The 21,845-nt window shown below is 37.8% G+C and overlaps 1 protein-coding gene across 3 annotated transcripts in view; it reads right to left on the reverse strand.

The window, feature by feature from the left end:
• The window catches only part of BTBD9 (BTB domain containing 9), a 403,351-nt gene that overhangs the window by 317,190 nt on the left and 64,316 nt on the right, over positions 1-21,845 (reverse strand). For all 3 annotated transcript variants that reach the window (XM_087817373.1, XM_016223702.2, XM_087817372.1), the window contains exons 5-6: positions 16,721-16,940; positions 13,952-14,071 (exon numbers count right to left, since the gene is read on the reverse strand). In XM_087817373.1, coding sequence (XP_087673499.1) covers positions 13,952-14,071; positions 16,721-16,940 — 340 coding nt within the window. The remainder of the gene's footprint in view (positions 1-13,951; positions 14,072-16,720; positions 16,941-21,845) is intronic.

Here is a 21,845-nt window from a genome sequence, read left to right on the forward strand (position 1 = left end):
CCTGGTCATTTCTATCTCCCCTCTCTCTCTCACCACCACTCTCCCACCACACTAATTCTTTTCATTTTCTTGAACAAGCCAAGTTCTTTGCTCCTTTCAGGCTTTCCTGTCTGCTCCAAATGCTTTTTGTCTTTGCCTACTTAACTCCTAATCACCACTTAGGTCTCCACTTAAATATCACTTCCCTAAAAATCGCCCAGTTGAAACTCTACTCTTCTGTAATACCACTAATGCTCACTTGTGTTTTTCTTTCTCTGCATTTACCATAGCTTAAAATTCTTCCTTTACATGTGATTATTTTGTTCAATATCTGACTCTCCTACTAAGCTGTACACTCCACAAGGCAGGGGATATGTGTTTAAAGCTCGCCACCATAGCTCTAGTACCTAGCACAGTGCCTGTCCTGTAACAGGCATTTTTGATAGTATTTGTTGACTAAATGAAAAAACAGACAAACAAGCAAACAAAAAAAACAACAACACTTTCATTTCATTTGGGGAGATCAAGGAAGATTTCCCAGAGAAAATGGCATTTTACCTTTATAAATAAATAAACATGATTTCAGTAGTAGAGATGAAGAAAGAAACATTTCAGAAAGAGGAAACTGAGACCAAATAAATGTTTGGTACCAGTTAGAGATTTTGTAATCCAGAATCCAACACAATCCTCGCACCAAGTGTAAAATTAAAACTTTACTGTATACGAGCAAAGCAGATGAAACAGCAAGGAGTGTCACTACGTATTTCTAAGTAATAATTCTACAACTAGTTCAAACTGGCTCCCTTGCAACTTCCGTCCACTAATGCCATCCCATTTCCCAGCCACCTACATCTAAACTTTGAAGCTCTTTTTGACTCAATTTCTTTTTCCCTCCATAGTCAGTCAGTCAGTCACCAAGCTTGGCTGGTTTTTCCTTTTAAATGTCTTTCTCAGCTATTCTTTTCTCTATTTTAAGCAAAGACATCCAAATTCAAGACCCCTTCACCTATGAGATTACTGTAACCTGCTCCTAAATCAGGGTTTCTCAACCTTGGCTTTATTGACATTTGGTCCGGATAATTCTTTGTTGTAGGAGGCTGTCCTGTACATTGTAAGATGTTTAGCAGCATCCTTGGCTTCTACTTCCTAGATGCCAGTAGCACCCCGCCCCTCAACTGTGATTGCCAAAAATGTCTCCAGAGATGGCCAAATGTCTTGGGGGGGGGGGGCAAAATCACCCCTGACTGAGAACCACTTTCCCAGATGACCTCATGGAAAAACCCCTCTAAAACTACCCAATCAAAATTCAACAATTCCTTTCAGGCCAACTCAAACTTCATCTTTTCTTCGAAAATGTGGATGCTTATCAACAAGCAGATACATACCTTTACAAATAATAAAAAATCTGCACAATAAAACAAATGAGAGATCATAGTTTGCCTGTCAGTTTGACAAAAGATTAAAAATGGTAATGCCCATTGTTGATACGGATGTGGGGAAGTAGGTTCTATCCTATACTGCTGCTGGAAGTAAGCTGGCACAAAGATTTTGCATGGCTTTTATCACTATGTTTCACACTTTAAGCAGATCACATCTGCTTATGTGAAGAGATAATCAGAAAAGTGTGCAGACTACACTGTTCTATAGCAAAACTGGAAACATCCTAAAAGTGCCTCAATAGGAAACTAGTTAGGTAAACAACAGTACATTAGAATATTGTACTACTGTTAAAAAAGATAAAGCAGGTATACGTGTACTGACATGGAACAACATCCACATGAATATATGCATGTGTGTGCAACATGAATATATGTATAGTATGTGCCATATAATGTCATTTTTGTAAGTAACATGTTTATGTATGCTTACACACAGAAGAAAAACTAGATGAACATATGTCAAAATATTAACAAAATTTCTGTAGTCAAATCATATTTTAAATGTATTAGGGGAACTGCTAAATCTTCTTTAAAAATCTCTTGGAAAAGTCCAATTTATGAATTTATACTTTAAATTTTTCAGTTTCTGTAAAGCAGGCTTATACACTTATTTACTACCTTATTTCAAGCAAATATTTTGAGTTGGAATGTTCTGTACTGAGCCATACTTTTGCCCTAGAGAAATCAACGGTAAAAAGGAAGTTTACAGAGAAATATATATTTTTGTGCCTGACAGTTTACCGGTGTGATGCCTCCATGAATCATACTGAAAATATGTCCCTTGAAATCAAAGAAAACAATATGTTTATACAAAGAATGTGCCCCAAAGTTCCCCAATAAAGAAAAGTATTTAATCAAAATATTTGTTGACAGCTGGTTAGTGCCAATTCTAAAGTAGAAAAGAAAATCAGTGTCATTGTAGGCTTTTGTTTTGTGTACAAGAGCTGAATATGCAAATCAGCCAGAAATGGAGACTCATTATCTGTTCTGCACTTCAAGTGTAATTTTAAGCACTGTAGGTACACACACACACACACATATCCAGAATACACATATATCTCAACAAACCATGCACATCATCTGTTCAGAACTGGGAAACGCATGCATGCTTCTACAACATTAAACGGAAGGCAGATGGCAGGCACTGATCAACAGAAATAAAATAAAATCCTTCTAGATCCTACTCCCTCTAACAGGCCTTCTCATTTTTTTCTTTAGAAAAATATCAAGCAGCTCCTCATAACTGTCGATTTGCAACTTTAAAATTACAGCAGGCAATGTAAGTGAGGACTTCAGAGGGGAAAATGTCTTTTGGCACACATTCTCTTTCAGTCTTAGGCAGAAGATAACCCTAACTCTGGAACTCAGAGCATGCTATAGGTTTATCAGTATCTAATGTGTAAATTAGCCCTTTCTACAACTGGAGGTTTAGCTTTCAAAAATACATAATTACTAATCGTTTTAGTCTGTATCACATTTCTTTTGCAAGGTGAAATAAACTAAGACAGCTGTTATATCCTCAGAGCTTCATAACGTGCATAGAATTTCTAGGACTATTAGAAATTAAACCTATAGCTTCCTATCAGGCAGAACATATTCATGTGTATATATGACCCACATTATTTGGAAGAACAATTATTAAGAAATTATAATTTGAAATATAATGAAGTAAGGCTGCTAAAGAAAATATTACAGTTCTTAAATGAGGTCAAAGCCACCAGTCCCCAGTAATCAGTCGCCCCACCTTTCCTTGCATCAATAAAGCACTTCGGGCCTAAGGAAGTCTAAGAGCTCATGCTACCACCATTCCTTGCAGAGATCGAGCCCTCTATTTTCATACTGGGAGATGAATTTTTAGAAGGTGAACCAAACCTGGCACTCTGCCCAGAATTTCTGGCAGCCAACAAGCAATCAGGTTTCACTTCTGGTCCACTCCCCCCTGAGCTAACCTTGTATCCACAGAAGGAACACTGATCTAGAGAACCTGTACTGTTTATATGATCATATGATCACTGAGAAAGCTCTGAGGATTTTATTAACCACGGGACTTGTACATACGGTTCTCTTTAAGCATATTTTCTGTGGAAAGCAGTATTATAAAATCTTATTTCCTGGTATCTCCCTCTAACACTGGGGGAACAGATAGTAGTGTTAAAAGGAATTTTCCAGAAAAATCAATGATTATCCAGACACCTGCATTCAGAGATGTTAAAGGGCTAAAGAGATTCAACAAGCTATCTTATGTGCAACTACTATCCAAAAAATACACAGCAAGGTCCAGGAACCACAAAATAATTAGAGAGCCATATAAGATATATTATATAATTAATGGCTAAATTGGGTGATTCAAGCTATGAATGCTATGAAAGGTCAGAGCAATCACTGCAAGGCAGTGTGGGGAGCAATTTAAATATATAGAGGTCTAATTCTCCACTAAGAGAATTTTAACTACTTAACCAATACCTTCTTTTGATTACCACTTCCAAAGTAAACAGGATTAGAAAATGACTATGCAATTCACAAATAAATCTGTGTCCAAGTTTGTTTTTCTTAACCTCCAGGATTTAGCTGTCCTTCCCTCTTCTCGATCTCCGAAAGAGAAAAGTCAATGAAACTTTACTCCATTAACGTTCTTACTCACTGCACAGCCATGCTGAAGGTCCTGGAAAGTCTTCCCCACCATTTCCATGAATTCCCAGGTTCCTACTCCCAGCTCCATAGCTCACCTTTGTCTCTGTTCCCTCTGCTGAAGGCTCCTAGCTCATATTAAGGAGCCTAGATTCCCAGATGGCTTTGTATTCTACTGCCCAGTAGTTTAGTACCTGGCTTCTTGGTTCAGGATTTCCTAAGGTCCATAACCAAGTGTTGGGAGAGCTGCAGTCTCAAAAGAGATTCCTAAAGGAGATTTCCAAAGGCAACCTGATACACTTTTAACTTCCTTACAGGTAGCATGTATCCATCCAACAATGAAGTGCCTACAGAAATGTATTATTTTTCTAAGTAAAAGATATACTAATTCAAATCTTGGCTCCAAAATAGGGGCTTTTTCTTCAATTCTTGGGAATTTTTACTATTATCTGAATAGTATTTGTGAAAATCAACCTAATTTACAGTTCTTCACAAGGAGTCTTCTAATCTTGTTAAAAGTTTACCAAAAAAAAACAAAACTAACTAAAACCAAATCCCAGATACCCAGAGTTGTACAAGGTCACATAAAGAGGGAAGGACTATCATTCATGTACAGTCTCTGAGCTTAGGGACATAGGTAGGAGGTAGGAGTAGGTAAACAGATAAGATTGACTAGTGAGACAAAAACAGGGCTTTTAAATAAGAACCAAAGATGAGCTAGAGAAGCAGAAAGGCCTATTGATGGAGAGCTTTAAGCGAAGAGTTTAGATTTGGCCAAGTCCAAAGAACACTCTGCCTTCAGCAAATGTCCTGCATACACAGCACATCCTTCTCTTACTTTGCCTGCTCATACCCTTGGTCCTTTAAGACTAGGTTCAAATCCTCCCTTCAGTGGGATCCCCCATGACTATGCTGCTCCTGCATATTCTCTCTCTCTCTCTCTCTCTCTCTCTCTCTCTGTGTAATATACACACACACACACACACACACGTTATTATACCTATCATATTTTACTTTAACAATCTTTAGAAGGTTGTCACTCCTATTGTATCATGAAATTGAGAGCAGCAACTGTCTTGTTCATCCTTTTATACCTGAAACCTAAACTAAGTGCCTGCAATATAGCAGGTGTTTAATAAATGTTTGTTGAACAAATGTCCAAATGAATAAGTCCTATAAGTAACTGAGTAATATTGAGGAAAGGAAAAGCATGAGAAAAATGATGTCCGATGGCCAACTAGGGAGGTCCTATCTGAACTTAATCCTGGATATAAAGGCTTAGGAAGCAACTGTTAGCACCACCAAATGCAGTTCTTGCCCTTCCAGAATGAAAAACAAACAATGGCTATCTATGGTAATAATAACTGATCATTAGTGTTATTAACTTCATCTCATGCAACTGGCTTATTAAAAGACACTAATTTATATTCTAAAACTATAAAATAAAATATAAATCAAAAAGGCAACCCTGTTCTATTTCTCATGTTCTAATTCTTCCACTACACAGAAAAGAATCTCACCATGTTATTAACCTTTAAACAAAATATAATAAAACAAAAAAAATACTGATTTAGCTGAATAACTTAAGCATAAGCTCATGTTTCAAAGGTCTTAGAATACAAAAACACAGTGGATTTTTTTTAATTTTTTTGCCTAATAAGAGGATTACAGGTGAAAATAATAAATAGAAAATTTCTCAACTTAAAAAAAAAAAATGCAGGCCCTGACTGGGCAGCTCAGTTGATTAGAGTGTCATCCTGCTATGCCAAGGTTGTGGTTCAATCCCCGATCAGGGCACATACAAGACTCAACCAATGAATGCATAAATAAGTGGAACAATAAATCGATGTTTCTCTCTCTCAAATCAATAAATTTTTAAAAAGCAATTCAAGATGAAGAGATTTTGTGAAGAGAAATTCTATAATACATGAAATTTGTTTCTAAACACAGCTGAAGGAAAACAAATCAGGAGTTAAGAACATCAGGTTCACTGTAATAAAATCTAAAATGATCTTATGGGGAACTAAGGGGCAGGACAATTCAAAGTTCTATTGACAAACTGACAAAACAGACCTAGATAAAGGATTGCTACACTCCCTTTGGAGCATTTTAAAAGAGAAAAACTTCTTCAACTGTTCATCATCACACTCATCACCCTCAGCATTAATATCCTGGTCATCTGGGTGGCTGCAACCAGCATGAGCAGGGGATGGGCACACCAGGCCTTCTTTCAGCATTCCTGGAAACTGCTCCTGCCAAAGAGGCAACAAGAGCTTCTTCAGGGCGATGTTCCTCCTACTCCAGAGCTATTTCTTTCCCTCATATCCTGCACAGGCAATGTAAGACTGTGGTGTTAACTGTATATTCAGATAGACCTGCAAATTTAGCTCCTCTAAGGCTGAATGTCCTCATTTGTAAAAATAAGGTAGTTAGTAGTATTTCTCTCATAGAGCTATTGTGAGAATCACATAAGGTAACAATATGCATCTGGCCCAAAGCAGATGCTCAGTAAGTGTTGGGCTGTTCCCTTCATTTCTCTCTCCTGAGGTCCTATAGCCCTCTCTTTCCCTCATCCCCCCTTCTTTTGCTTTCTGATTCCTTATAAATATTTAAAGGAACTGTCTCCTTTGAGCTACTCTTCTATGTATTTCAAAATTCCAAAGGAAGATTTTAAAAAAACGTGTTTGTTGAAACAGAGTAGCTGTACTACAACAGCGCACATATCCGCTATCCTATGCACATGACAAGTCCAGGGCTGGCTAGCACCTGAATGTACACCTACAGACTTCGGGCATAATTAATGCTCCACATGAGTAGAAAGGCTTAAATGGTACAAACAGTTTCACATGTTATTTCACAAATCACAGACTTCAGAACAATTTATATTTAAATACGGTTTTATAAAAAAGGCAATTTCAACCTCTCTTTGGCCCCAAGTAAAATTATAGTGATATAGTGACACCATGTGGCTACATTTTGCTTTGCACTCTTAGGAAAAAAATGTTCCTCTGAATGTGGGTTGCTTGCTCTATGTTCGTTTAATTATGATATCAAAGTTAAAGGTAGAAATACAATTCAAACTAAGTATAAGCTAAAACGGTTACTGTTTAAAACTAAAACTGCTTCTTTTTTCTTTTAACTTACACCTGAATAAGCCATTTTTGAATTCTGAAGACGTCAATCATATAAAGAAAGTTTAGGCTCAGCATAATTCTAGCTGTGATTCTAAAGCATCCTGGTAAACCACTGAGTAATGTAAAAGTGCCTGCCTTTAAAAGTAAACAAATATATCAATGCCCAGTTCTGGGGTAGGGGGAGAACAAAAAAGAGAAGAAAGAAGACACACATGCTTTTGTACAATGTTAATATAGGAGGAAAAGAATGCTGCCATAAATAGCAATGTTTATTTTCTCATTTGTTTTATGTCTTGTAGATCTACAGCACTGTGTAGGTACTATAATCTAATGAAGATGGGTAAAATATATTATGCTGCATCCAATGATGGCAGGGATGAGGAGGGGCCTGGAATGTATGGTAACAATAAAAGAGATTAAAATGCCCAATACCAAAAACAGTACAGTTTTAGTATTCATTTAATGAGGCCTCCTACAGTATACCAGATACTCCTGAATAATATTAAATGTACATCAAAGCAAGCCTAAATATCTAAAACAATGACCAGAGAATATCACTCCCTTCATCTCAGCTTAAAACAAACACCTCTGGTGAGGTGGCTCAACTGGCTGGAGCATCACCCTGCACAACAAAGGTCACAGATTTGATTTCTGGTCAGGGCACATACTTAGGTTTCAGGTTTGATCCCTGGTCGGTGTATAGGAGGCAACCGATCGATATTTCTCTCTCTCTCTCTCTTTCTCTCCCCCTCCCTCTCGCCCTTCCTCTCTATAAACATATCCTCGACTGAGGATTAAAAAAAAAAAACCCACCTCCCCTCTTGGGGTCTCCATAACCACCTATTTAAAATAACCACCCTCCACCCCTTGACCCTGGTCACTATCACAATACCATGTTCACAACACTCATAAGTATGTGATGTATTCTTACTATTTGTTTATCTGTTTCTTCCAAATTCCCTGAGAGCAGAAACCTTGGTAGTCCTCTCAGTGCCATGGCCTCAGTATCAAACATAATGCAGAGCACAAAGTAGGAGCTTGTTTGTGGAATGAGTGAGTGATGAATAAACAAACGATGAGTAAATGAAGAAAAATCTAGTTCCTAAACTGGGGAATCACGCCTAAATTTCTTCTTCTAAGTGAGAGTAGAACCATTCTGAGATGTTTATCATCATTATGGCCTCTAAGGTGACCGCTGAGACCAGAAGACAGGCGGGCAGGTGCTCTATAACACCCTTTCTTTTTTCCATGACACATTTGTCACATTATAATTTCTCATTGTAAGAAAAGAAGAAAAAAGAGGGAAGGGAAACTACAATAATTAAAACACTTTGAGCAACAAAGGAATCAATGGAATACAGCAGAGTACATGCCAGAACTTAGTACATGCTGAATTGGCTATTTACATTAGTGTGGTAAGGAACGATCATTAAATAGTCTTAGCTGGCTATCCCTGCCCGAAAATATATACAAAAAACATTCTGGCTGGATTAAATGTTTACATATAAAAATAACAAGTAGTAGAAAAAAATTTATAAAAATATAACATTCTTTCATGTTGGAAGTGGGGGACAACTTTCTAAACATGATACCAGACAACCAGAAATCATAAAAATGGCTGACTGGATCACCTTTTTTTTTTTTTTTTTTTTGGTTAATCTTCACCAGAGGGTATTTTTCCATTGATTTATTTTTTTTTTTAGAGAGAATGAAAAGGAGGGACAGAGGGAGGGAGAGAGAGAGAGAAACACTGATGTGAGAGAGACACATCGATTGGTTGCCTCCTGCACAAGCCCCAGCCAGGGCTGGGGACTGAACCAGAAACCCAGGTACGTGCCCTTTACTGGGAATTGAACTCGAGACCCTTCAGTGCACAGAATGATGCTCTAACTACTTAGCAGCACTGGTTAGGGCTGATCACATTTTTTTAAAAGTAAAATTCTATATGGCAAAAAGTACCAACAAAACACAAAAAACTAATAAATTGCATAACATGACAGGCAAAAGGATAATGTCACACACACACACATATATACATCTATTATATGTAGATATGTATACATATGTATGATATATATAATATGTATCTATATACCAATATAAAGTCTATATTGTAGATATATATATATAAAATATATATACATATATATATACCAATCACCCCAGAAGAAAAATATGCAGAAGATAAAAATAGGCTTTTCATAAGTGAGAAATAATAAATGGCCAGCAATAAAAGATACTCTACTTCACCAATAAAAAGAAAGCCAAATTAAAATAAGACTTTTTTTGATGAATCATAAATCATATCAGCAAAATGTTGACCACACCTGCATTGGTGCAGGTTAGGAGCAGAGGTGTTTGTATGTGCTATTGATAGAAACTGGGTACGGCCTTGCTATAGAGCAAGCTTTATCAATTTTTAAAATATGTACTACATTTTAACTTTATAATAAAAATGTCATAGAAAAGACAGTTCCATTTTGATCATTAGAAACAAAAGGAAAGACAGAAAAAAGCCCAGTTTTGTGTTAACTGAGTTTGTCCTTCCTGTGCTGTGTTCTAATTATGAAGCTGCATCTTCTCAGCCCCCTGCTGGCCTTGTCTTCAGTAAACTGTGCTCCTCTGACTCTCCTCTAATCTAACAGCCCTGCAGTCAACATGTCTGCCATCTCTCTTCTTCCCTCTCTCAATAGGTACATCCTTGAGGACTTTGCTTTCAGGCCTGATATTCCTCTCTCTCAACTCCGAGGTTTTATACCAAGATCACTTTTTTTATAATTCCAGCTACCAGTCATATATAGGCTCTGAAATCTCTCTCTACCCTTCACACCTATGTTTCAAGTCTTCTCATATTTCAGCAACATTATATGGCTGCCAAACCACCAGCACCATGTTGAGAAACAGCTAGAAAAAAATTTAACCCCCGCCAGGGTACTCAATATTTGCCATTCCTTATTAGTATTTTTGTTTAGTCCTGGGCTCCACCATCTAAGAAAGCTGTGGAAGGACTTGATGAGAGCTTACTAGATAGCCAAGACGACAATCTGAAGGTTAGAGAATTTATGGGTAAAGCAGAAATTGCCTTTTCCAGAGAAAGAGAAAGCTGATAAGACATAACATGGTTCTGAGAATATATGGAAGGTTGTGCCGAAACTGACAAGTCGCTTTTCTTCATCCCTGGTTGGGGGCTGAGGGGGAAAATATTAGTCTAAGTTTTTGGCTACATAGAGCAGTGCCTGTTTAACCCACAATAAGTACCTAAAAAAGACCCAGGAAGACAGAGTAGATCATTTCCCTCCATTCACTGTTACGGTTGGCACGATAATTCGGGCTTTGTCACTAGATAAATGTCTACTACCTTGGCGAGGTAAAATACAGACTGAATTATATTCCACAAAATATATGAATAGAAATCATATGTTATATATATTTTATCAGAGTTAAAAATGCTTTACCCAAAGCAAAACATCCGAAAACTGCTGGAAACACACAAATGGGCAGGTTATTAAGATAAAGAGATCGGCCCTGGCCAATGTGGCTCAGTTGGTTAGAGCATCATCCTGTACACTGAAAGGTTGTAGGTTCGATTCCTGGTTAGGGCGTACCTACCCAGGTAGCAGGTTCGAATGCCTGTTGGGGTGCATACGGGAAGCAACTGAACTGAAGGGTCTCAGGTTTGATCCCCAGTCAAGGGCACGCACCAGGGCTGCAGGTTCTGTCCTCCCAGCCAAGCAGGGCGCATGTGGGAGGCAACCAATCGATGTGCCTTCTCACATTGATGTTTCTCTCTCTCTCTCTCCCCCCCCCCCGTCCTCCTTCCCTCTCTTCCCCCTTTGCACCCTTTCTAAAGAATCAATGGAAAAAATGTCCTCAGGTGAGGATTAACAAACAAACAAAAACCACCCAGGAATAACCATACCCTTCATGGGGTCTGCACAGAGTCTGGCCCAAAATAGGCTCTAGCCACTGAGCACACTGGCCAGGGCTCCTGTTTTTTACTGGTGTTGAATGAGGGCTTGGAGAGGCACAACTTTACTAAGATCACAGATGCCAGTATTAGATGAAATCAGGATTTGAGAAGTGCTCTAACTCCACAGCCATGGTTTTTCTACTACAAAGTGCTGATTTGCATGCAGTCCAGCCTGGACTCAGAAAGAGGGCTGGGTAATCTCATACTCCCCAATTCACAGAGTATCTCTTCTTTTGTGAATATATTTGATGTAATCTTTCATAAACACATGACACTCACAGCTTTTGGGATTAAACTCTAAATTCAGTTTCCTAAAGTAAAAAACAGAAAGTAACCCTTGCAAACAGTACAAAACCATCTACCACTCAGAGTTTTCCAGCAGTGATGTGTACTTTAACAAACACACGGATTAAAAGTATCAATGGACATATGTACATATCAACGTCAAGGCAATCTCTCATTACCCAGTCAGTGCCTTGACCCCATAAAACCTGTGGTAATACTTATAGAGTACCTACTGCATATAAGGTCACAACCTGAATACTGTGTAAGAATACTAAAAGATTAGAATTCATACTCCTTGATTCCAGGAGCTTGTAATTTTAGTATCAGAGGCAAGACAAACACATGAAGGACACTGAAGAACAAAGGTGACATACAAATTAATAAATTAACTGACATAATGCAAACTGAACACTGATGTGCTAAAGAAACAAAGAATTTATATGTGCCTAGTGAAGCTAGAAGTGTATTTAGCACATTGTTTAGGTAGTCGAAAAATGACTGTGACGATAAGAAGCACCAAGTAGAAGATATCCTTGAATAATCATTAGGAACTTATTGTTAGGTTCATTTTAAAATACTACCAAAATTCCAAAGGATTATGAAAGGCAGAGTATATGAAGGAATGTAGTGATTAATATAATACATTAAAGTGGTTATAAATATATTTAAAATTTTTTAACTAACATGAACATCAAGGTTCCTTCCTTTTCTTGTTAACACTTTCTCTAACGCGACCTTTTCTCAGTTTTTCTTGACCAGAGTTGGAAGCCGACTATATCAAGACAAAACTAGCATCATGAATACAGCCAAGCTCTACAACATATAAAAGCTACACCAACAAAGGCAAGGCCACCCAGGAGAGACAAAATAAGGAAAAGGGAGTATAAATAATGCCCATTAATAAATAAGGGGAAGTATATCTTCTAAAAGCCAGAGACCATAACTGAGGACATGTTTTAAGATGGGTAAAGCACACAGACTCTGCCATGGCTGGTTTTATATTCACAATGATTTGTTCTGGGAGTCATGTTCCTATTGTTTTAAATTAAATACAAGTACACAGTCCTTCAGTCCACATCAACGCTTTGGCTGTTACACTGCTTATTTCTTAATCCAATACAACAGTATAAACTGAGTCGATGCAGACTCAATCATGTCCCCCACGTCAGGACCCCTCTGTCACTCTCAGAGTATCCCTAGGCACCTCTGAGATACAGAATCTTCACTCAATTTTTTTGTCCCTCTCATTTTAATCCATTCAAAACTCCTCTGATAAAAGAGCAACTGCCAGACCTGAGACACTTTATTCCCCCTTTGGGAAAATGAAATTGATTTTCTTCATTTTCACACAAGAGGATCCCTGGATAACAATATTGTGTCTGGTCATACCTATAATAAAAAAATGTAGGCAACATTCCTTACTATACCAGAGGCTGAAAGGTTTTGTGGAGTTCCTGTGATGGAAGTAAGAATTCAGCCTGATGTTGACAGATCATGAGTTTAGTAAGTATAAAGGTGTCTTCTAACCAAGAGAGTAAGTGCTGTGGGGCACCTGCCTGCTCCACATCAGCCACACTGGGAGGTCACAGGTGAAGGAGAGGAGTGAATTGGGAAGGGGATCGGCTCTACATTCTCCCTGGCTTACACCTACCACATCCTTTCCCTTCCCTTCTTGCCACACCACATCAAATGAACCTGCCTTTGATCCTTTCATTCTAAGGTAAAGAATATCTGAAGGCAATTTCCAAGGCGGAAATTATAACAAAAACAACACAACCTGGGGGACCTTTAACCACTTTCTCAACTCCCAAACTCCTTATTCATATAGGTTTTGCAGAATTTCAGAAACAAAGTTTAAAATATGGCTTATATCTAAAGAATATGAAATATTAGGACAGTAGTTTATCAGTACTTTTTAAAGCAAACTATCATGGGACTGCAACACATCACAACAATACAAGCTAAGGTGCTCTGATGGGGGGAGGGTGTGAGCCTGGAGCCCCACTGCTCAGCCTCTCTTGCCCCAAGCCCTACCCCACTAGAAACACCTGCTCTGTCAAATTCCATGGATATCCACTGCCCTAGAGAAAGGACATAGATATTCAGAACATGCACACTGGCATCCAAAACTCTCCTCCTGGCCCTGAGGACTGCCAGGGAAGTCTCCAGAAATACTCTATGGCTTCTGTGGGAGAGAGTATCACCTAACAATCACTGCTTTCAGGGTACAGCACACAGTTCAGAAAGTATTTCCACTTCTCAGGGTCCCCGCCCCTTCTTATTCCTCTACATGCCTGTTACATAAAAATGGCACAGAACACTTCGGATAAACAGTTCCACAGCACAAAGTATTAAATGCTTAATTTTCCATAGTTCCCTAAGTTTTAGTTGGGATGCATTTGGTAGCTGATACTCTGAAAAACTCTTCTGTGAGACAAAAAAAATGTAATCTGTTTTTCAAAGTCCAAATCTCCTTAAATAAACATCAAAATCATTTATTAGCCATGAGAACTAACCTGCAGACACGAGCTGGAAAATATAACTTTTGCCAAGAACGACACAAATACTGTGAATGATCAATCACTCTGATCCAATCAAGTTCATCCATCGACACTTCAATGAAGTATGAATAAGACCTATGAATCAAAAGGAAAAAGGCAGAAAAAAGGACCATATTAAAATAACAGTACAGGAGTGGGGAGTGAAATGGAGGGGGGTCAATGGGGGGAAAGGGAGGACATCTGTAATACTTTCAACAATAAAGATAAATTTTAAAAAATTAAATTAAAAAAATTTTAATTAAAAATAAATTAAATAATAGAGTTATACTTTAATAAAACATTAAAGGTCACAAAAAACACACTATTCACAAATTACACTTTCTGCATAATAATCAAATTTGGATAATGATGAAATCTGTATAGATCCCCCTAATACAGCATTCACCACAAGGTGCTAAAATTCTCAGCACATCTGTGTGCTTTATCAGATCACAAGCTACTTAAGAACAAAGGCCATGCTGTATATATTTTATATATCCAGGCTATAGCATGGTGCTTGGCACACGTCAGGCATGCAAGACATTTGTTCCTTTTCAAACAGGACGAGAACAGCTTGCTCATACCATATGAGCAGATTAATAAGGCCATGACAAAGACAGGAAAGAAAACAGGTAGGCATGCCTTCTCCTTCTACCTTCCCTGGCCTGGAAGCTCAGACCTACACTCTCAGGAGGAAAGTCAACTTGAATGGTTCCCCACCTCCCACTCCCTCCCAGTCTCCTACCGCCCCACATATACATGCAACCTGCAGGAAAATAAATGACACAGGTGAAGAGATAATACGTGTTTCTTTTGGGCACAACTTAAAATTTGCCAGCTAATAACCTGGTAGTAATGAAAATAGCCTATCACCCTCCTTTAGTCAGCTACACCAGACTACTGCATGCTGGTCCCACACTGAACAAATCTATATTCCTCTGTCATGAGACAAATTTAAATTTGAGATGCAGTTATTACTTGTACTGTAATATCAACAGGAACAATCTCAGAAGATTTAGGTTGCCATAAATGTCAGCCTGCAACCAACAGTTGTGACCAGAAAAGGTCAGCTTATTTTGTGTCATCCCCTCATTTTCTGCTGTCCTCTCACTCCCATTCATTTTATCGCTCAGTCTCATACTGGTTATAACCTTTTATTGAACCTCTCTGGGTTATCAGAAATGCAGGATATAATTTTACAACACATGTCGGAATCTTTTTGGGCTTAGATTCTGAATTTTTCACCTTTGCTTAGAATGATAACAAGTGAGAAAAGAATGGCTATGTGGTAAACTTAAGTCCCCTGTGAATGTGGCGCACATGGTAAAACCAAGTGGCCTATAAATATTTAACATCATGGAAATATGATAACTACTCTCAGTTTCAAGCATACCAACCTTTTCTTTTATTATTTTTACACTAATTTCATTATTAAACGAGTGACTATATGTAAAGCTTTTATAACAGAGCTTACCACATAAAAATAATGAAAGTGCTATATGTTATTATTATACTATTGATCACTCTCAGAAATGACATGTGATTTACTTCCATTTTACCAACTAAACACCATATTATACCCAATAAGATATGTATCACAAAATATATTAATTAAAAATGAAACAAAGATAAGTTAGGGACCTTGAAGACCCAAGCACAGGAAACGCTGACTCCCACTTCATAAAGCTTCCCTCAGGCATGGCTCATATGGCCTAAAAGGCCAGGGTGGAGGCCGCTGGTGCTAACAAGAGAAATTAACTAACCTGCAAGATTTGCAAGGTATCATCACCAATACTATTAAGCCCTTCCCGGCCCGACTCAAAGACGCATGAGTAGGGCCTAAGGGGCTCTCTGTGCATCAGTTTTCTGGAATGCAGGGTCTAGGTTAACAATAAGCAGCAATAAGACAGTTCAGGTCTTGGTCACCCATACTACTCTGGTACTTTGGCCACCATGACTGAACCTTAGAAACCACAGTGGGTGAAAGCATCAGAATGGCTGGAAGGCAGGCAGAACCTGGAAGCTACTGCAAAACTGGGTTGATTCCTACACTAGAACCCACCAAAATTTTTTCACAAATTACTTTTAACGATGATATTTAACCACACCCTAAAAAACATTTTTTTCTTTATCCACAAGATAAAATGCATTTTTAAAGTTCTTATAACATCCAAAAGTAAGAAATCAAGTAAATAAATAATGGGAACCCACAGGGTGGAATACCAGATAACTATATAACATAACATTTTAGAGGAATATTTTAAAGGGAAGAATATTCACAATGTATTAATTAAAAAATAAAGTTAGCTTTTTACACATCAAATCTCTATTTTGTAAAATTATGTGTGGTTTCACTGGTTTCTGTTCTGTGTGTGTGTGTGTGTGTGTGAGAGAGAGAGAGAGACATACTATGCATAACAAAAAACACTGATTAGATATATACAAAGATTAATAGTGGGTGGTAAGATTACTAGCAATTTTTATTTCTTTGTGATTTTCTATGTTCTACGTTTTCCACAATAAACATATATTCATTACTTTTATAAGCAGAAAAAGCAAAAAAAGTGTTATTTTTTTTAAAGAAATATACCCTTTAACTCTTCCCCCAGAATAAAACTTCAAGAGAAATAGCCAAGTGACCACAAAGAAATAAATCAAATCTGTAAAACCAAAGTAGATAACCACACAGTTAGGCCATCTCACTCAAACACAATGTTTGTTTCTCTCCAAGTAGGACATACTCACCGGCTATCTCGGTCCCACAGGAGTATCCGTATGTGATTGATAATCGACGGCTGACCTAGCTTAATCTCGATGCCAGAACGGCAGTCGTCGTCAATTGGATGCCTGGAAAATCCATGATCCAGATCATAATTTTGAGTATCACCATCTAGTAAGGCAGATTTCAACTCCCCTTTTACAACCTGGGCTCCATACTTCATAGTTGCAATGTTTTCTTCTGGTACTACAGTTAAAAATACAAAAGGCAAGGTTAATGGGTAGTTATTAAATTACTCTATAACTTGGGGAAAAGATAAAATTCTAGCATCTTAGTTGATTCTAATATGTGCATCTAGTTTAAAATGGCAAAGATAAGTCTATGGAAATAGAAGATAGGGACTGTCTATGAGGATTTAAATTTAATGATACCATTACAGCCACAAAGTGCTTGGGACTAATGTTATTAAGAAAAAGTTGATAATACTAGGAAAAACACATGTACTAGCACAAACAAATCAGCTCTGCTGAGTTCTTTTTATTAGTAGCTTCTATTTAATATCTATGGGACTAAAACAGCATGTAAGATGACCTGTACCTGCCACCTGGACTGAACACAATGTATAAAGCAAAGCAGAAAGATCAGACATCTGATCTTTCAACAACAGAAAAAGAGAGCTTCCAATACAGCAGAGCTATTGGTCATACATGGAAGCAATCAAACAATCTACTAAAAAACAAAAATATGTCTAAAAGAAGATATATTTTTACTTCAGTTGAGTATTTTTAAAAATGAAAATTCAGTCTGTCATCAAAATCAGTATTGTGTTATAATTAAACACTCTCCCTTCTCCAACAGCAGATTTACTAAGTGTCCATTGTCCCTAGGACTCTGAAGTCCTCTGTGCACATTTTGCTTCACGGATCTGAAACCCATCCTCCAGGTACTAACAATTCTAAAACCAACACTCTCCATGGAGAGGCCAGAGGCAGCATAAAATAGATGTCAAGAGCTTGAGCTTCAAAGTCAGAGGTTAAATAGTGGTTTTACCTTTAATCAAGTATATCACTTTGGGGAAGTTACCTTCTCTGAACTTAAATTTCTCAATAAGGCAATATCTATCTCCCAGGTGTTTCCATTTTTTTTTTTGTTTCAAGGATTAAATGAGATGATATTTGCAAAGCACATAGTAAACTCTAAAAAAGACTGCCATTATTATTATGAACCATATTTTAAAAAGCAACACAATAATAAGAGAGCTAAGCAAGTGTACACACTGTAAATATAGAGTAGTCTCACAGTATGTATACATCTGGGCTATGTGATTTGAATAGGGTAAAGTATGAGCCATTATTAGGCTCTTAGGGAAATGGGGTAATTCATTCTTGCAGATCATTTGGGAAATGTGGGGTTTAAAAAAATTTCAAATGAAAACAGGTAAGAGAATGGCTCCAGTTGACAATAATGAGTGCAACTGGGGTGGGTTCAGTTAACTTGCAAAGACTAAGGCAACTCTGACGCAAAACAAAATAAAACCTGATCACGCTCAACTTCTCACTACCAGAAGCTTAAGTGCCACAGATCTGTAACTTCCTAAATTCTATTAGCTCATGGTAATTGTACTATTCTTCATATTTATTTTTCATTTATTTAACAAACTTTATTAATTCCTTTGACTTACTATTCATCAACAACCTTTGAAGTGTACTACTACTACTACTACTACTACATCCACTTTGAAGATGGGGAAGTGGGCGCAGGAGAAATTTAGATGGACTTCCTTGACTAAGGTCACACCACCAGCCAGTATCAGAGCCGCAATAAGAACCCAGGAAGTTCTGTCTCCAGCGGCCCTGCTCTGCCACCTCCCTCATGAGTGGTTTCTGATGGGAAGAACATACTTTCCACCCCCTCTTTCTAACCTCTTCCCTCTAAGGTGACCTACGACCCAGAGGAAAGTATGATTCTTTTTTTTAAAGTTGAACTTAAAGTGAAAAAACCTAGTTTGAGACTCAGGCTTTACCACCCACTACACAAGAGAGGCCTCTTGGTCTCTGTGAATCTGTTTTCTCATCTAAAAATAACACTTTGGCCTGGCCGGGCGTGGCTCAGCAGTTGAGCATCAACCTAGGATCCAGGAGATCGCAGTCTGACTCCCGGGCAGGGCACATGCCCGGGTTGCAGGCTCGATCCGCAGCTGGGGGTGTGAAGGAGGCAACCGATCAATGACTCTCTCTCATCATTGATGTATCTCTCTCTCTGAAATCAATAAAAATATATTTAAAGAATAAATAAATAAATATAAAAATAAAAATAACACTTTGCCCAACCCACCCACAGAATTACTGTGAAGATTATGCTACAAATAATATACGCTAAAGTACTAAGTATAAAGAATCTGATCGAAAAACACTTGCGCGGACTTGTTCTGTACCAGGTACCAAGTGAGAGTCTGGGACTAGCTCAGTGAACTAGGAGGCCTGCCTTCTGATGCCTCCAATCTAGAGATGAAGCACTTTATAAAGCAAGCAAACAAACAAAAGCTTCAAATTTGTGCTTTTCAGGTATCAGTGATGTGCCACTACTTGGTAAAAAGAAACCTTAATAACCCCTTATTGCTGAGTATGAGAGGTGGGGCCCAGAGTTTGTTCTGCTGACCACTGAAACCATCTCCTCCAATTCTGACACCAACTGTCTCCTCTAGTCAAGGCCAAGACAACAAACGGGGAAACTCGAGCTTTCAGATTTAGAAACTATGCTACCCTTTGATTTTCTCTAAACACAAGCTTCTTCATCTCTAAAACTTACCAAGCTAGGAATAACACACTAGGCACAAGCTTCAAGTGACTATAACTAAAAGTCTAAAATGGAAATGAAACTTCTACCACAAATCTAAGTCATCTTTTGAAGTTTATTTCACAAGTACTTGAGAACTTTTCTAACTGTTCTTGACATAGACTCCCTGAAAGTATCTTTCACTTCAAAATAGAAAACATTTACACAATGCAAATTCTCTCACGGTAACTATAATCTGAGTATCTCACAGGATAAAAATACAAAATATAGAGCTAAATGATAAATTTAACACAAGAGGTAAACATGAGAAAATTCAAGTCATACTAAAATAATTCAAACCATAAATATTCTAACTGCTTATATTTGCCTATCAGTAGAGAAATAAGCTCTCAAAAACTACAGGTGGTAGGGATTAAAGGAGCTATAGATAACAATAGTTTTCTCTACATTTGTCACTGTTGATGCATTTTACAAGCATTGAGGGGGAAAATTAAGCTTTGAAGTTTCACAGCTAGGCAGAAACAAGCCAATTACCAGAAAGAAAAACTAAGGAGAAATGGAGCAGGACCTCCCCCTAAATCTGAGTGGGGCTGGGTTAACTATCTTGTGTTTTTCTTTCACTGCCATTCTTTACTGAACTCGCTATCACATCTAGGCTGAGGAAGTTGCTCACCCGACGGATCCTTTGGATTCACACAGCTCTCTGCCGACTGCAATCTCTTTACGTAGTTCTGTCCCCTAAATCATCTTCTACTCCCCTACCTGACTTCCCTGAAGAATGATGGACCCTCCCTTCCAAATAGTGTAGCATCACATACGACTTCCTTAACTCCTGTCTCACCTTAACTTTCCCGTTATCTCCACTCTCTGCAGACCGTTCCACACTGCACAGTACTGGTCTCAAACATCACAAAATAGAAACAGAAAATAACCCAGGCTGGAGACTCTTATTAAGGAGCACTGGCCTCGTGAGTCAGACCAGCACTCTGGTTCCAGTTCAGGCATCAATTTCACTCAGTAACTTTACTCATAAAGATCAAAGAATGGAAAAATATAAGAGCTGAAAGGGACCTTCATCCTACTGATTTAAAGAAAAACAAATTCCTAAGCTGCATTCTATGTGCCGGTGCCTGTGATGGACTCAGCCCTCTAGCAGCTCACCACCTAGTGGAGACAAGAGTTCCTATTAGACACGAACAGCCTCCACAGAGGAATACTCAGTAGAGGTGACTTGTGAACCCCTAGTTTACAGATGAAGATACTGTACACTATAGTTGGGAAGATACAATTGTAATAGAAGTCAAAGAGTTTTAAAAGTATAAATGGCTCATTATTGTTATTGCTGTCCTTATGAGATGGTGAAACAAATTTTAAATTCTAGTTTAGAAGGAAGGGATAAATTCAGTCACTCACTCATTTATTTTAAAGTCTAAATTCAGGCACTGTGCTAGGTGCTGGAAAAACACAAGTGAAAAGACATAATTACAGCCCTCAAGAAGCTCAGTCCAGTAGGAGTCTAGGCCAAAAAGCAACAATTAAAATATTACAGTGGCAAACTCTATGGGTCTGAGTTACTGGAAGCTGCAGGAATAGTTATAACACACACACACATTTATATATTAATCAATAAGCAGTCCTATGAACAGACTGACTTTTACTCAAAAAGAAAATCCTGAGGATGGAAATTGTGATATAAACCCTGCTGTAAATATGAAGAAACAAGAATTTACTGTTCTCTCTCCCAAGGTCAAAAACCTGAGATAAGCAAAACAAAGTATAACTTAATCTGAATAGAAAAAGCACTAACTTCCAGGGCAGAAATAAATACCTCTACAGCTAAGACAAAACTAAACATTAAGAGAATAGTCTGCGTACAAGTAACTCAAATACCCTAAGGGGAAAATATTATCATTAAAAGTTAATTCCCTTTTCCCAGGTGTACAGACAAATATTCATTATATATGTACAAAACTAGCCTAAACCACCTTCCCAGAAAGACTAACCATCACTGATGAGTTAAAACATCTTTTGGGTCCTCTTTTTTTAAGGGGGTAAAAATCACTGTAATTTGGTAAAAAACCTCAGGATATGCAGCTCTAAGAATTAAACCTTTCAGTAACCAATAGTAATGAACTAAAAGAAGAAGGATTAGAAAAAAGATATTAATCCCTAGTCTCAAGATAAAGAACCTGTCTACATTTCATGAAAAGTCCCCAAAGACAAAGAACCCACAACAAGGAAAGAACAAAAAAACTTGTTCAATAATTTCAAAATAAGCTGAACTATCTTTCCAGAACAATTAACCTCAGGAACAGTTCTGAAATTTTAGACCCTTTTTTTCACTAACAGTAAAGA

The sequence above is a fragment of the Miniopterus natalensis genome, chromosome 5 (assembly GCF_054644295.1).
Source record: "Miniopterus natalensis isolate mMinNat1 chromosome 5, mMinNat1.hap1, whole genome shotgun sequence".
In the NCBI taxonomy this organism is placed as follows: Eukaryota; Metazoa; Chordata; class Mammalia; order Chiroptera; family Miniopteridae; genus Miniopterus; species Miniopterus natalensis.